This window comes from Lineus longissimus, chromosome 3, assembly GCF_910592395.1.
Source record: "Lineus longissimus chromosome 3, tnLinLong1.2, whole genome shotgun sequence".
NCBI lineage: Eukaryota > Metazoa > Nemertea > Pilidiophora > Heteronemertea > Lineidae > Lineus > Lineus longissimus.
In genome coordinates, this window is record NC_088310.1 from 969,103 (window position 1) to 985,002 (window position 15,900).

Below are 15,900 nucleotides of genomic sequence, written 5' to 3' on the forward strand. Positions count from 1 at the left end.
TGGTAAACGGAGACAGTTTTGAAGATGACGGCCACCCAAAATCCTATCATGCATCAAGGGCAAGGAGACCATTACCAAGAAGCCAAGTTCTCACTGATGTGCCTCATTTGGCTTTCCATATCCCTGGGCTTGATAAGCTGAAAGAGGAACATGACCGAATGATGGAGCTTCTGAGAAGGTCACACGAGAACCGGGAAAACATCAAGCAGAAGCGGCGCCAGATCAGGAGCACCAAACCCTTGTATGATGATGAGGAGACAAAGGCCTACAGCTACTCCACGGAGAGTCTAGACAGTATAGAATTCTCTCCTATCAGTAGAGAAGACCTGAGGAATGATCAAGAGAAACCTGACTCTCCAGTCCGTGAGCCGTACACCCCGGTTAGTGAACCTCCAGTCTACATACCACCAAGGAGGCAAGAGAACGAAGCCAAACGTAATGGTACCCAAAACCCTGTTACCATTAACAGGACTAATATAGTTAACATTGAGAGAGATATTATGGCGGATACAACAAGACACCGGGAGACCATGGACAGAGAACACCGTGATGTTATAAGGAGACACACCCTGCCGGAAGTTGTTGTCAGTGAACCCAACAAGAGGCAGCTGTATAAAGATGTGGCCGGAGATATTTCCAACTTGTCATCACAGCCTTCTGAGTTCAGGCAGACCCGAGCAAGTCTGGATAGACCGAATGATCCAAGTGTTGCCAAGAATCTAGAAGTGGACAATGAGATGTCACCACACTCCCAAACTAGTAACGGCTTGCCACCTGATGATACCAGTCCACCATACAGGAATGGATTTGATCACCAAGTCTATCATAACAATGTGTCCAGGTTAGAGTCATCCATCGAAAGATCTGGCAGCCCAATTTCTGACCAACTGTCAGAGCCAGGCGACACTGGGTACAGGATCAGCCCCTTGGAGGAAACACCATCTGAACACGATGACCGTGTGCACCAGAATGGAGCGGGAGCCCCGTCAGATGGCTGCCAGACTGACTTCACCATGACTGATGTCACAATGCAAGATGAGGCAAATGAGACCGAATATGGAGAATATCTGGATGAGATGGAGAGATTACGTCGAGAGCGATCTTACATCATTGAACTGCTTGGTAGAGATTACGTTCCATCGAAAGTCTGGATTGAACTGGTTGAGGCCCAACTGAACTACACCATTGGGCAGACAGACACCCTCTTGGATGCCCTGGAGAGGGGTGATGATATCCCTACAAACTCCTTCACCATCCCTCCACAACAACGTGAGGAACACCTGACAGAGATTACCAGCGTTCATTTGACAAACTACAGGGTCCAGTTGGAACAATCAAAACGTGATATTGAGGAAAGACTTGCACATTTAGAGAAGACCAAACCAAAACGACCAAGCAGATCAAGACGAGATCAATTTGGTGACATGAAACGACAAGCAGAAGTTGAGATGTTCAAGTTGGAGCGTGCGAGAGAAGTTCCTCATGGCACGCCATCATCCAAGCCTCCCTCAGAATCTGAAGTCAGCACCAGGTTGTTTGTGACGAGTTCTGGTCAACCCCGCCATCTAAGTGGACATCATTGCCACATGACGCCAGCGCAACATCACAAGTACCTGCAGGATCTGAGGAAGACATTGGTTGAGTCGAGCCAGGAGGTCGATTACTTGGGAAGGCTACCACCCACTCCAAGGTCTCTCTCTGGAAGACGAAGGACGGCATCAGACAGGTTTGTACAATTTCTGTGTGTTATGATATGTTTTATATCTCGATACTCGTCTCAATGATATTCGAATGTTTATAAATTTCAACAGCATAATCGTTTTAACTCCTGAGATTTCTTCTTTCAAACATTGAATCTTCTGTTGAAACTCTGAAATCACTATTCCTTGTGTATGAAAAGTACCCTTCCGCGCTCCACCTTACTTGATTTTCCTTTCGTTGCAGGTATGGCTCTCTACCAGAGTGTAGCCAAAGCAGTCATGATTACTCACCCTATCGTCCTCACAGCCAGGACTCGGCCCGCAATAGGAGTCACACATATGGAAGCCCTCGTGACTATCATCCACATGAGGTTCAGAGCCCCAGCTACGGTAGCCACTCTGACTACTTCAGCCAGACAGGTCGTGGATTAAGACCAGCATCCTACTACACAGGGCCTAGACGTACTCGATCTGCTGATGATGGCAACTTGCAGCAGACAGCTGACTATGTTCACGGCCTCCATGCTGAGCCAGAGAGAATGCTTGCAGAGTACCAGCATGTGCATGAGAGGAGTAAGTCTGAGATTGCACAAGCTCGGGAGAACCTTGGAAGGACCACACCAAGAGAACGATCCAAATCGGACAAGACTCTAACGTAAGTTGCTGAGTTGGTATCGTTTAGATGAGCTGTTGAGGTTGCCTGTTGCCAGGAGATTGGTATGAGTCATTTGATTCTACTCTGACACTATGAACCTTAACAGTTAAATTGATAGATGGTAGAACATATTCAATGATCTGTGGTTCAAATCTCAGTCAAAGCCTGCATGAGTTTTCCGTCCTTCTGCTTTGAATCATATTACCTTTCGTTTTATTTCACCATTTAGTTTCTTGTGAAATCACTTCATGTTTGATTATTTAATGATGCCATCCTCTTTCTTCAGCTTGAAGAGTCCACCAACTGTTTCCTCGACTGCTACCAACAGGACTTTGCGCCCTCCAGAGGACAGACTGCCATCATACAACAGCATGTTCCCAGACGGGCCACCAGGCAGCGGCATGTTCCCGAACAGACCTCAGGACAGAGACATGGAACGGGTAAGCAGACTTAATGATGATACGTTGAATGTGCATCCGGTGGGTTATGAGACATGACTAACCATACTGACACCATTTATGTTTATCATTTGTCACGTTGCTTAGTTCTTTAAATTCTTTCCTTCTGGTGATAGCTTCGTTGCTCCTTGGAAATGTTAGGTAACAATGCAACACAATGATAATTATGAATGGTGCCAGTGTTCTGATATTGGGTTGGATTCTCTCTGAACTAATATGTCTGCCATCATGTTTGCTGCATGGAAATGCATGGAGTTTCTGAAGTGTGTTCTTGGGGTTGCTGGGCTTTCAGTTTAAAGATAATACATCTCTAGCAGGTTGTGATTGGCAACTTCTGTCATAGAACAACATTTGAGCCAGATTTTTTCTAATATCGTTACATGCTCTCTTTGACTGATTGACATTTTTTCATAACCGTTCACAATAAAGCACATCTGAATAACAGCTCTGAGGTCATCATGGTGTATTTTGTCTGGTCTACTGTATACATGGGTTTCAGCCAGCCAAAAGGCATCTTCACCAGACTGGTAAAATAGGGCCAATTTGAAGGCGCCTTTTGACTGGCTTAAACTCGCTCACACAGTATGATGCCTAATTTGTGTTGGGGAAGAACTGGTTGGCTGGGGGTGATGAGTCAGTGACTGATACTTATAGATATTAAATGACCTCGGATCTGCTCTGACGAATCCAAACTAAGATGTATTAAGTATTCATATCCGTCCTCATATGAATACTCAGTATAGAGTTTGCCTTGTATGTTTTGCAGCAGTCCACTCCTAAGGTGAGTCTCCTCTCAGACCCTAACAAAACAACTCAACAAAACATTACATTAGATAAAATGTGTTCTAATGAGCTAATCTAATTTATTTTTGTATAGGTATATTGACACATAACATTTCTCTTAGTCAATCCCTTGAATGATATTTTGGAATTTACATGTATGTGTAAAATTGAAATTCAAGAGCCGACCATTTGTCAACAGCACTTAAGCTTCTTCTCGTCTTCTGTCGACGCTGGTTTGATGAGGTCACATTGAGTGGAAATGACTACTTTGGGACCAATTTGTGCTTAATATGGAGAGAACCCTACGGACCAAGGTGTCTGCTATGGGAGGTTCTACTATAAGTTGGCTTAAAAAATGTTTTGCTCAAGAATTTAAAACTTACAGCCCCATTGAAAGAGTGAAGAGAGTTCTGGTGTTGTTGACAAATGATAGATCTTGTATAGAAGGTGATTGAGGTGCATCTACTTGCATGTTTCATAGTGTAGCTGGTAACTTGTTATTTTGTTTTGATACAGCCATGCACGGTCATTGATGACGTCATGTCATCGGACTCTGAATATGATTGGCCTCTCGTAAGTGTTTTGCTCTGGGAAGGATGTGACGTCTTGCATGCTTTATCGCTAGCTCCTCCTGGTGATGTGTAATAGAGTTATATTTATCCTCTGTTTCTCTTGGCCTAGGTAGTGGGACAAGTTTCTAACCAAACGTATTAAAATGATATTGAGAAATGTTCCAAATTAACTAAATCATGCCTTAATTGTCAGGTTAATTTGAAATACCACACAATATGTTTGGTTTAGGGAAACCTAACTGATGGTTAGGGAAGCAAGTCTGAGTCTTTCAGTGAAGGACAACTCTCTAATAGATTTGAAGTTATGATCCGGGTCTAGTTTGTACAAGGTTAACCATGTTCACCTAGACTAACTCTACTACGCATCATCATGTGGAGCAGTGTTGTCCTGTGCTATGTTGGCTTCTGACCAGCTTTATATCAGCATTTGGTGGTAACAGGACAAGTGGCAATCCAATCCTTTGCTCTATATCCAAGCACTGGTGACCATTCCCCATTTTGAATATCTTACCACAACTTTTGCTGGTGTAAAGCTATTTGTCTGCTTTCTATGTTTAAACTTCCAAACTGTAAAAAGATATCAAAGTGAGGATCTGTGTAGGTGTTTTAGTTAGACCTTCATGTACAGCGTCTACCTCTGAAAACACTAATGAAACGATAGATGCAGGTCTACTGAGTAGTTCATTGAATACTGTCATAGTTTGGAGGTAGATTGTAAATTGACTTCAGTGTACTGTCCTGTGTATATCAACTGGTACGAGCTGATAGACACCATATATCAAAGATATGGAAGACGAGCTGGTTTATACTTTATCTAGTGATGCATTGCTACAGATAGGTTTTGTAATGCTTGACAATTTCATAACTATAAAGCCAACTTGGCAATATGTTTCTTCTTGCTAAGAATTTCACTTGGAAAAACAAAATTCCCCAATTCTGTTTAAATGGCTTCTCTAGAAATGACAGCACTCCCTCTTCCTCTTCCAATGATGTACTTTGGCATCCTTGTAATTGTTGATATTCCGTATAATAGGTGACTCATCACAGCGATCGGAGGCGTATGTCACACAGAAGATGACCCTAAATGGCACCAAGAGATAATGGCAGAAATTGATGTACTCAGACAACAGTCAAATGAACAACCTGCCACTTAGCTTGGAGTGACATATGCCTGGTTTTGCTGTGACGGGTCACATATGTCCACCGATGTGTTATCATGTGACTCACTTCATGTTGTCCTGCATGCAGATTCTCAAGCGAATCACGGCCATCAGTAATGCCATTGCTACTGGTGATCCCAGCCACATTGCTCTGAAGGTACCAGTATGCCATTCGATTGGCTGTGTGGGCCTTTATTCCCATGTTGTTGCCTATTTGTTTTATACCTAACTGGACCGTGGGAATTTAAACAGAACTCTGTTCCTTCATAAAGTCATCAAGTTCCAAAAGGGACCCGAGTTCGATATTGAACTCAGCAGTAACTATTTTTACCTGCAGACAAGAGATCTTTTTGTCCCAGGTAGCAGCAATCATAAACGCAGGTCACAGCGACAATAGATTCACTTGTTTGCTCAGTGTTAACCAAGAAGCTACAAACTAAAAACCACTGGTTTTGGACGATGGAAAATAGAGCTCAAGTTTCCCACGGTCTTGTTGGCTGATTGCGACACTTGATATGCTGTGAATATCTCAATTTGTTGCCACTGCCTACCGCCTTTGCCCTATTATTTCACTTCCTTGACTGTGTTGTTTTTTAATACATCCAGTGAAGCACTTCATGTGTGCTCTACAGTTTATCTGAGGCACTTCCATGCCCACTTGAGGTTTACTTTACGCTTGTGTGAAAACATCTCTAGAGAATAAGTATCCACCAGATTCTTCTACATGTAGTTTGTGGTATCTTGTAAAGTCCTATTCTGATTGATGAGTTGACTTTTTCTGTGATATTGTTTCTTCTGTAATGAGTGGGATCGTGGCCGTACTGCCGGGTTTCAGCACCTTTCTGTAGCAACGTCAGTGATCAAAAGTGATGACTTACACAGCAATCTCTGCTTGTTTAAATGCCGGTCAATGATATATTGTTATAATTGATATCTAGACATGTCAGAACCAATAAAACACTGCCAATGTAGTTGTTGATGTCGTACAGATGCTGCATGCAAAACTCAGCTCAAAATTCCAACTGCTTCATCGTTCATACCATTCGGATTTTTACTGTTGGGGTTTTTACCATTTTACCCAACCAATCATTCTACGACACATTTTCTAAATTTCAGGCGATAGATGCTGAGATTGCGGCACTGAGACAAGAACATCTAAATAGGACAAAGGGCAAGGACGTCATGACCCCAGGGTAAGTGTGTGGTTAGGTCAGACTTCAGATCGAGAGACCATGGGTTTGAATATCTTCCAAACCACTGTTGTTTCCACATAAGAGTTTGAATGTCAAGTGTCTAGTTGCTGCGCCCTGAGATTAGTACTTTGAGCATGACATGTTTAGCGATAAGAAGCTGAAGTCTGATTTTTGATTCGTCAATTCAGTTAACAGTGACAAGAGTTCTTCCTAATGGCAATGCAATATCATGTTATCCAAGAACATGAAGTCCACCACAATATCATCGCATTATTCCTCTCTAATCCTGTTACCAAAGTGGACTGAACTAGTTCAAGGTTGCTTTGAAATTCTCTCCCAATCTGTTAGATGAATATGCCCAATAGATTTGGTCAACAGTTGGTGGTGTATGCAGTTCTTAAGTGCTAAAACCCTCAAGGGTGGAACTAAAATGTGGTCGAAATTCCTGGCCATAAGTGACGGTTTGACCATGTTATAGCAAGACCCAAGAGGTATTCGGAGTTTGAACAACGAACCAACGCTAAGGGTTCAATTTCAATTCTTAAAAACTAGAATAGCCCAGGAGCAATGCATGGTATTTATCATAACCCAGGTGGTTGAGAGGCCAAGACCCTCTCTCGACGAGACTGAAGGTGGATTAGAATATTTGCGTAACGGGTTGATAACCCTGCTTACATAGCAATGATAGTCAGAGTCTATATTTTATGCTGCCCTATTCGTGGTTTTTGTTCGATTATGAGTGAAAGAATTAAACAAACAGGACGACGTGTGTTTTAGGTTCAGTTGATAAATGACGTATGAAATTCGTCCAAATTCCACCAGAATGATATCTTATTAGTTCCATTTTTTCAGGACGAGCTTCACATCGCGCCAAGCGTCCAACTCGTATGATCGTCTGCTGTCGAGCTTCTACCCAGCATCCCCGTCTGTGCGCCAACCTGATATCTACAGCAGTGCTGAATCATTATCGACAACATCGCAATTAACCTCAACGTACCGATCATACAATGATTATGCTAACGATCTCATCACTCAGAGTCGCAATACCATCCGTGCGATTAGTACTGGTAATCTGAGTCAAGCAAGCAGTAAGCGCCAAGCAGGGTCCCGTCACAGGAGTAGGACGATTGATCCACACCGCATCACCACATCAAGCCTGCTCTCCACTGCTAGCACTCTCAGTGACTTGGATCCATATGCCGTAGCTGAGCGATTCCAACACAGCCGCCCCGTCACCTCACACTATATAAAGACACAGTTGGATTACCACCGACACCCCACCTATCAGCCAAATGAAGAGTTATAGATCGACTTTCATAGCTACATATCCGAAAACAATTTAATTTGTGTACAAAAACTTTAAAAAATCTCTTTATACAAAAAGTCACTTTACGTTTATGTCCATTAGTGTGCAAAAAAGAAGACGTTTACGTTGGAAAACTTTATATTTATTCTGTGTTCAAAAATTAAGAATATGTTAAACTTGTGTTAGACCTATAAGCCAACAACCTGGTGCATTTTGAGAGACAGTAATAATATACCATTGCGACAATCATCACACACCCACTGGATCATAAACAACTATGGAAGGTATGCAGCAAGAATGAGTCAGAACTGTGACAATGGTGGACTTGATTCAGTGGTCGTTGCCCAGATCTCTACCAACTGACCAACAGAGCATGGAAGGAAACATCATTAGACTTGGAGAATGCCTTGGAGATTTGGTCAATGACTTGGTAAGTAGTCAATTCATCTCGAAGAAGTAGCAAGGAGGCTTTGTATTAAAGCTGGCGCTATAAGTAGTTACATAGCTCCTGTCTAGGTGGAGGTACAGATGTGATAATGAACATCAAAAAAGTGCACGAACAGTTGGTAAAAAGTTTAAGGCTTGAAGACCTCCTTTACATAATCTCGCTTTGTGTCAGTAATTACTTCCACTACTCACCCTAGAATTTTCTTGCAAATATTTAGAGTCGAAGTTGAGATTTTTGTGATCATGCAAAGAAAAGATTGCAGATTGCAGTTTCATGATTCATGACTTGTAATATACAGAAAAATGTTTATCTTTTCACAAAATATGTGTAGATTGATTATTCATGACTCCTCAAGTCATTTCACTTTGACTTGATTAGTCATGAAACATCAGGTCTACTGTTTGCCAAAAGATAAACATCCCTTTAAACTGATATTCGAACCTATGTATCTCACTTGGGATTGAAATGTACATGCAGAATTGATAAGTGCAAGATACATGTAAAGCTGTTGTTTACTTATAAACAGTCATTTAAAGTCTAGGTCAAAGTGCAATTGGCCTTGATCTACAGGTCATAATCAAGAAAGTTGTCTCAGATTTGTGGCATGCGATAGTCCAATAAGATGTACACATATCTTGAGATAAAGAGGTGCATAAATGATATTTTTGGTGTTAGTTATCATATCACTGATAAATTTTGGATGTGACTTGTGCAAATTTGGATTTCATGCACCAGCTAGAGACATCCTTGCAATGTAAGTGAATGGGAAATGCCTTTTTCTTTTGTTTCCATTAATCTCGCAGTATGAGTATGATTCATGTTGCATTGTCTGAAACATAAACATTTGTGAGGAGTGTGAGTGCAAGCTGATATTTCTCTGCTGCCTCCCGGCCGGCAAGGACAGATTTGCGTAAAGCACGTTTTCAGTTCTGACCTTCATATGATGTACTTTTAACTACTGACTTTTTGGACGAATGTTCCTGTAAAAGACGGATGAAGGAACAGGAAAGACAGATATAAGAAAGACATTTTGGAAGACAATAGACCTTCACAGTTTAATTAAAGTTTGACTTTGACATTGGAATGTTTGGTAACATGTGTTACTCTTATCCATTTTCTCAGATGAACGGAATACGATCCAGAAACAATACCTACGATGTCAACATGAATGCCACCAAAGAGAATAATCCGCCAGTGACATTCTACACGGACGTCAGTGACGAGATGCTCCACCGATCAGGCCAGTTTACCTCAAGTGATTCGTCTGATGACTCATCCGATAGCCAGGTGAATGGTGGTTACTGTGAAAACTCAAGATCTAACATCCCGCCAGAGCTAAAAAAGGTGAGAGATTGTGTTTCATTGGCGACACACCTTGTAAGGAATTATAGAGTTGGGTCCTAGTGAGTTTGAGTTTGTTGTCTTTTAAAAGTTCTCCAGATTCTAAATTCTAAAAAGAAATTTCAAAGCCAAATTTTTGTTGGGCTGATGATGTTTCTTCATTTTGAGCTGAAAAAAAACAAGTGAAAAAAATATTTGGACTTGAATTTTTCATCTGTAGTATGACAAATTTGCCGCAATCAATTGATTAGTTTTCAACTGATAGTAACTGCCTGTACAAAAAACTTAAACCAAACCAAAAAGTGCCTGGAGCTGTGAGGTTTTCGTGCCATGGTTTAAAACTAGGTCAATTATATATTGATATTCTCAGCAATTTCCTGCTTTCCAGTTCAACAAGAGTAACGTCATCCTGTTGATGTGAGAGCACTACTACTAATAACCCAATCAGAGAGACGCTTATGTGCTGCTTTCCTTCCTCAGTCATATGAGAGGTCAATGTATTGTGCATTTTGTGTCTTATTGAAGCATAGCAACGTCAGTATATCTCACAGCGGCTGCAATAAACACGTTTTAGTCATATTGGCGTATTGGAGGACCAGTGGGTACTGCCTTTACATTCTTGTGGGTTGTGTTACAGCAAAGATCGACTACCCTACCAGAGCACATCACCGCCTACATGATAGAGGCTCCGATTGTCAACAATGAGGTTCACTACAGGACGATTGGCAACCAGGCCTGTGCTGAGTTATTACAAGAGGTAAGCTTCAGTCTCGAGCTCAAGGCCTTGAATGATCATACTGTGACACTTGTTTTGTCTTTAGGGAATCTTGAAGACAGATTGCGATTGTTATCATAGAACTCGAATTGATAAGTCTCCTGATGTAACTGAATCAAAAATATCATCAAAACTTGGGGTATTACAAAATAGTACATGTATTTCAGGTGATGTTAGTCTCAGACTATGACATCGCCAACCCAAACAAGTCATTCAAGTGCGGTCGTTGGCGGTATGCCTTCGAGGACAAGGATGTGACCGTCATGACGAAGCAGAACCTCCTGCCGGGTCACCATAGCATCCTGGGCATGGGTCTCATCGAGGAGCGTCTCGACTATGTCTGGGATCTCATCAAGAATCCGTCCTCACGATTCCACTATGATCGTTTACTCAAGGTGAGCTTTGAATCGGATGTTAAAGACCTCTTTGGTAGTCCAGTGAGCAATTATCATCTGGTCTTCAAACTCTCACATGCAATCAGAAGGCGTCATACAGGTGTATACTACAATTGTGAACATCATTTTCAGGGCATATTTTGTACTTTTGACGAAAGCAATAGGTCACTTTGATCACACATCTTGTGCGTGTGATTTTCTTAGTCAGTATATGATTCTATGTCACCTTTGGAGTAGGTCGAAAACGTAGACCTACTTCGTAGTCATGACACTGATAGACACACATGCATTGACCGACAAAGATTTCTATTCAAACGAGACCGGCTGAACCAATTAGTCAAGAGGATGTGTCTGAGTTTTGAATAAACCAATTCTGTCTGATTCTCGGGCTCGAGGCAGCAGATAAACAGGATAAAATCTTGTTGTGACAAAACGGGAAGAGTTTTGGCAAATTGAATTCTAGAGAAATCACATTATTTTAAACAGAAGTAATGGTAGCAGACATCAGAAAAAGGGTCAACTGTTAAGTGTGCTGCCCATCAGTGTGGCTGCTAAGTGTGCTGTCCATGCAAATCAGTTGTTTTCCTGCAAATCTCAGTAGAATCTTGAGAGGCAAGTTCCTGTTCTTGTTTTCTTGATCGTCAAAGTCATAAGGTGCTGTTTATGGCTTGTTTGAGACTTCAAGTGCCAGGCCTAAATTTATGGAGGATTGTTCTCAATGGAAGGTCAAGTGATACTCCTCTTCTTGAAGTCATTGGCTGGGCTATATTTAAAATAATTCAGCATTTTGAACTTCGAATATTGATATATGATGAGTTGATAGATATTGAATATTAGGTTGAAAATCAGTTACAAAGTATAAGGTAGCTTCTCTACTTCAGTAATGTATGAATTGTCGGATTTGAAACCTGCAATTGAAAAGCATTTTGATAACTGCATCATTAGCCAACATGACTATAAAACAAACTTCATCGCCACGTCCCAAACTCTGGAGTAACCCCTGCCCATGCACTGTTTACAATGCACTTCCCCTGTAAGTTGATCAGGTCTGATCTGGGTACTATTGGTAACTAGCATTGACAACACACTTGGGTTTAGCACACTCTTGTGGTCAAAACAACATGTACCAGTCACAGTATATCTCAAAAAATCATTTGAAAATGTCCAAACAACAAATGGTCCAACAAGTGTTAATCTGAGTAGGATGAATCTGGCATACTTTGGCCATATTTCAGCTTCTTCCTTATGTATCGATTGCTCAGATATTGACAGACCGGTTAATCAAGTGTCTTACCTTGGTTGTTTATGATAAGGTCAGACAAACAGGAAAGATAAGACTTTCAGCGAAAATGGTTAAGTCAGTCTATAATCAACTACTTATCATCTTAATTCATGTCAAACCTGGGCGCTTTATCACAGAGTGCAATAAATCATTGATATTCTGGGTGTGATAATGTTTACGCCAGAACATTAAAGCTGAACTGTGTACCTTACTGATGGTCATTCCTCAGCTAACCGGTTAGTATTTCCATATCGAAGATCCTTTTCTGATGAAGTCCTTCATTTCATCTTATTCCAGAAACTCAAGGTGGTTGACCATGTGGATGAACAGACCAAAGTAATCCAATATTTATTTGAGAAAACAGATTGTTTTATGAAACAAGAGCGAGAAATCCTAGCTGTGCAGACATGTCGACAATATGTAAGTCCACATTTATTTGTCGGAACGATAATGGGACTATTACCTAAATGAATTCTTGAAGCATACTACAAGTAGGTTAAGTTGAGAAATTTGAAAAATTTAGGCTGAAAAAGGGCATGATTGAGGATTATTTTACAGGAATTTTTTAACTTGGGGCCGGTTTGAGAAAATGTGCTTGTTCGAATCTTTCTCATCAAAATGTGTTTTGATCTCCTTTTGCCTTCGGTGTTGTTAATCTCAAGATTGTCCTGTTCTGGTGTATGCCGGTATTCATCAGTGTCACCATATATCTGATCGTGGATAAACCAGTTGTCATCATCATGATGATTTCATCACTCTTTCTGTTTTTAAATGACTAATGTGACTTGTCCTTGTTGCAGAATAACGGCTTCATATCAGCGGGCAAGTCGGTCGAACACTGTCAATGTCCACAAACACGCATTCCAAGGTTAAAGACATATGGAACTGGTTTCTACTTAGAACCAATCATCAGAAATGAAAAACAAATGACCAAAGTGACATATCTCTTGCAGGTAAGTTAAGGATAGTGGAACTTAGCTCTCGATTTACAATTTCCACTTTTCTGTTGGTTTTTCACTCTGTCATAACTCATTCAATAAGGCACATGGTCAAAAGTTACTGGCAATACAAGTTTGTCCAACCTGTCCAAACCTTGACTGTGTGTCTGAGAGAAAGAGTTATGACAGAGTGAAAGAGTTATGACAGAGTGAAAGAGTTATGACAGAGTGAAAGAGTTATGACAGAGTTTTGAGAGTTATGACAGAGTGAAAGAGTTATGACAGAGTGAACGAGTTATGACAGAGTGAACGAGTTATGACAGAGTGAACGAGTTATGACAGAGTGAACGAGTTATGACAGAGTGAACGAGTGAAAGAGTTATGACAGAGTGAAAGAGTTACGATAGAGTGACAGAGTGAAAGAGTGAAAGTGTTATGACAGCGTGAAAGAGTTACAATAGAAACTTGGATAACATGTCACGAAGGTTAATTCAGTTCAATTGTTGCCTTTCAGGTTGAAATGCATGGTCTACCTAGTGCCATAGTCAACTATGTGATTAAGAGACAACCTCTGGCCATCGCGTATCTCAGGGGTGTGTCAACAGCCAAATAACTCATTACGATGTCTCCTTGATGGTGCGGTGACCTTGACCATTCTTGTTGCTATGGACGTTGTTTTAAATCTCCATGGTGATGCAGTTGAACATAGGTTGCTATTGAGACAAGCATCATGAGACTGAACATCAAATATGACTTTATCACCTAAAAACTGTGTTCTATTGGTGCTCCTCTCAGGAGAGACCAAGTGTAATAGAAGTGAAAGACACGTACAGAGTAAGACTGATACATGAGTCATGTGCTTCATGTTTTAAAACACATGCTTTTCCGCAAAAACCAATTCAGTAATAACCATCACAGGATCCTCGGGATCTTTGAAGAAACGGCTCCAAAGTGAAACGATTGTTCATTCATATCCGTTGACCTCAATTTGACAAAACATGACATTAAACTCAACGTTGACTTTTGATTGCTGAACGTAACGTACTCTTGCCTGGCAGAGAGTGACAGTTTCTATTTGTAAAAAAAAGCTGCAAAATAGTTTACAAATAGACTCTGCAAAGTATTAGAAGATCAAATATATGTAAATACGTAGAAAAATGACATTTGATGCATGCACTATCTTATGAAATGTTGATGTGTATAGAGCAGCCTCTCTGGGAAGTTATTTGCCTTGGTCCGATTCAGGTTAGATTTGTCTGAGCATTCACATGCAATTCCGTTATTTATGCATATGTAGCTCGGTCAAGGTTAAATTGAACCTGACTATTCTGAAATTGTACACACCTCATTTGGATAAGTATGTAAATAACGCCTGGACACATTCGTCCATTTATAAACTTAGATGATAAGCCGTCAGTTTTCTCGAAAAACTTGAGTTTTATTCTCAGGTTGTTCAACAAGTTCACCATTTTGATATGTTTAGTCTGCAATCGACAACACCTATGCACAATAATTGACTGTGCCATGTTATGGTACTTGATGAAACTTTAGTAAACACGCGATACACTTGGTGGAGTATTAGATGTAACGTCCAATAGGTATTACAGCTTATAGGGTTTAGTTTTGTACAGCAATGTTTGGCCTAAACAAGGAGACGGTGACGTTTAGAAAACGTGGTGTACTACTCCTGACAGTTTTTTAGCTTTTCTTCTCTGAGGAGGAAAAGACTGAATAAGTATTATTGATTCCCCAGGAATTTCGTAAAGAACTTGTAATTAATTTCTATTAACCATTAGATTTTAGTTATGTATGTTTTAGGTTAATAATTTATTTTGGTAGTTTTGCTCCCTGGTCTGTGTAGATACACCATCGCCATCTTATTGCTGCAGATGTGCCACTGGTGTGTTTGCACAGATGACGTGTTATCTGTATTCACAGTATTGTACACATCTACTTCAAAAAATCATGTATGTAAATGAGACTAGTTTTATTTATTCAACCCCTCAGCGGCTGTGTGTGCCTTATCAACAAACACATAGAGATCTTTAGATTTCTCATAGAGACATGACAATTAGGGTTAACTTTGAATGCTGTAATTTTGTATCATGTTACATCTTAATGAAATTGACCAAGAATTGAGGGTATTTTAGTCTGAAATCAACAGGATTTGGCTCATTAATGCGTGAGAAAAAATTCAAAGTTATACACTTAAGACTCAATAGGATGTGTTCCACTATTGCCCTGGCATCGTTTTTGAGCTTTTTCCGCAGTAATTATGCATCACAGTTTCAGTGATTTTCTTGAGTATCCCCTCAATTCTTGGAGGAACAACCTTTCCACCTACAATATGTGGACTGGACTCCTCGAGACAATGACTGAGTCAACGCAGAAAAATGTGGATGAACTACCCCCACTTGATCCTGAATTGACTTCTGATACATTGTCTGGAAGAGTCAGGGAAATGAGGGTGAAAATGAAGCCATTTATTAACCACTTATGAAATCCAGCACTGTGCACTGACGGTCTTGTTATATACTTTATACCGGAAAATTTGGTGGTTAACAGTCGAGTTTTATATTATCGAAGCTATAATGATGTGAAGCAAAGGTGCAGATTTGTAAATATGTAGGAAGGAACTAAACATGTTGAACATTGTCCTATTTTTGTAAGAAAAGACGTTTGTGTAATTAGTATTTTAGAATGGTCAACACGACTGTGATAGAATTGAGAAAGTATTCTTGGTGGATACATTAACTTTATCACACTTCCCACCAACCTTTTGTACTATTGTATAAATGTATATTAAATTATCAGCATGTATCATAGATAACAAGTTTCATTGCTTCAATTCTTTTCAGTTGTGAAGTCGGCAAGAGTGTTATCAGTCGGCAATG

At 40.5% G+C, this 15,900-nt stretch overlaps 1 protein-coding gene across 2 annotated transcripts; it reads left to right on the plus strand.

The window, feature by feature from the left end:
- The first annotated feature begins 7,842 nt into the window (after window positions 1-7,842).
- On the plus strand, window positions 7,843-15,833 carry LOC135485200 (uncharacterized). 2 transcript variants are annotated; one of them, XM_064767012.1, is made up of 7 exons: window positions 7,843-8,257; window positions 9,398-9,619; window positions 10,254-10,373; window positions 10,559-10,786; window positions 12,366-12,488; window positions 12,869-13,021; window positions 13,521-15,833. In XM_064767012.1, the coding sequence occupies exons 1-7, from the start codon at window positions 8,144-8,146 to the stop codon at window positions 13,617-13,619; spliced, it is 1,059 nt and encodes a 352-aa protein (XP_064623082.1). In that variant the 5' UTR covers window positions 7,843-8,143; the 3' UTR covers window positions 13,620-15,833. The 2 variants fall into 2 exon arrangements, with proteins under 2 accessions (XP_064623082.1, XP_064623083.1); XM_064767013.1 differs by lacking the exon at window positions 7,843-8,257 and adding an exon at window positions 8,952-9,029.
- The last annotated feature ends 67 nt before the right edge of the window (window positions 15,834-15,900 follow it).

Excerpts from the sequence above, each read along its gene's own strand:
- LOC135485200 (XM_064767012.1), top strand. The coding sequence starts at position 8,144 with ATGGTGGACTTGATTCAGTGGTCGTTGCCCAGATCTCTACCAACTGAC. Across the intron at positions 10,374-10,558 it reads GTGCTGAGTTATTACAAGAG|GTGATGTTAGTCTCAGACTA; the intron begins GTAAGCTTCAGT and ends CATGTATTTCAG. Across the intron at positions 12,489-12,868 it reads TGCAGACATGTCGACAATAT|AATAACGGCTTCATATCAGC; the intron begins GTAAGTCCACAT and ends TCCTTGTTGCAG.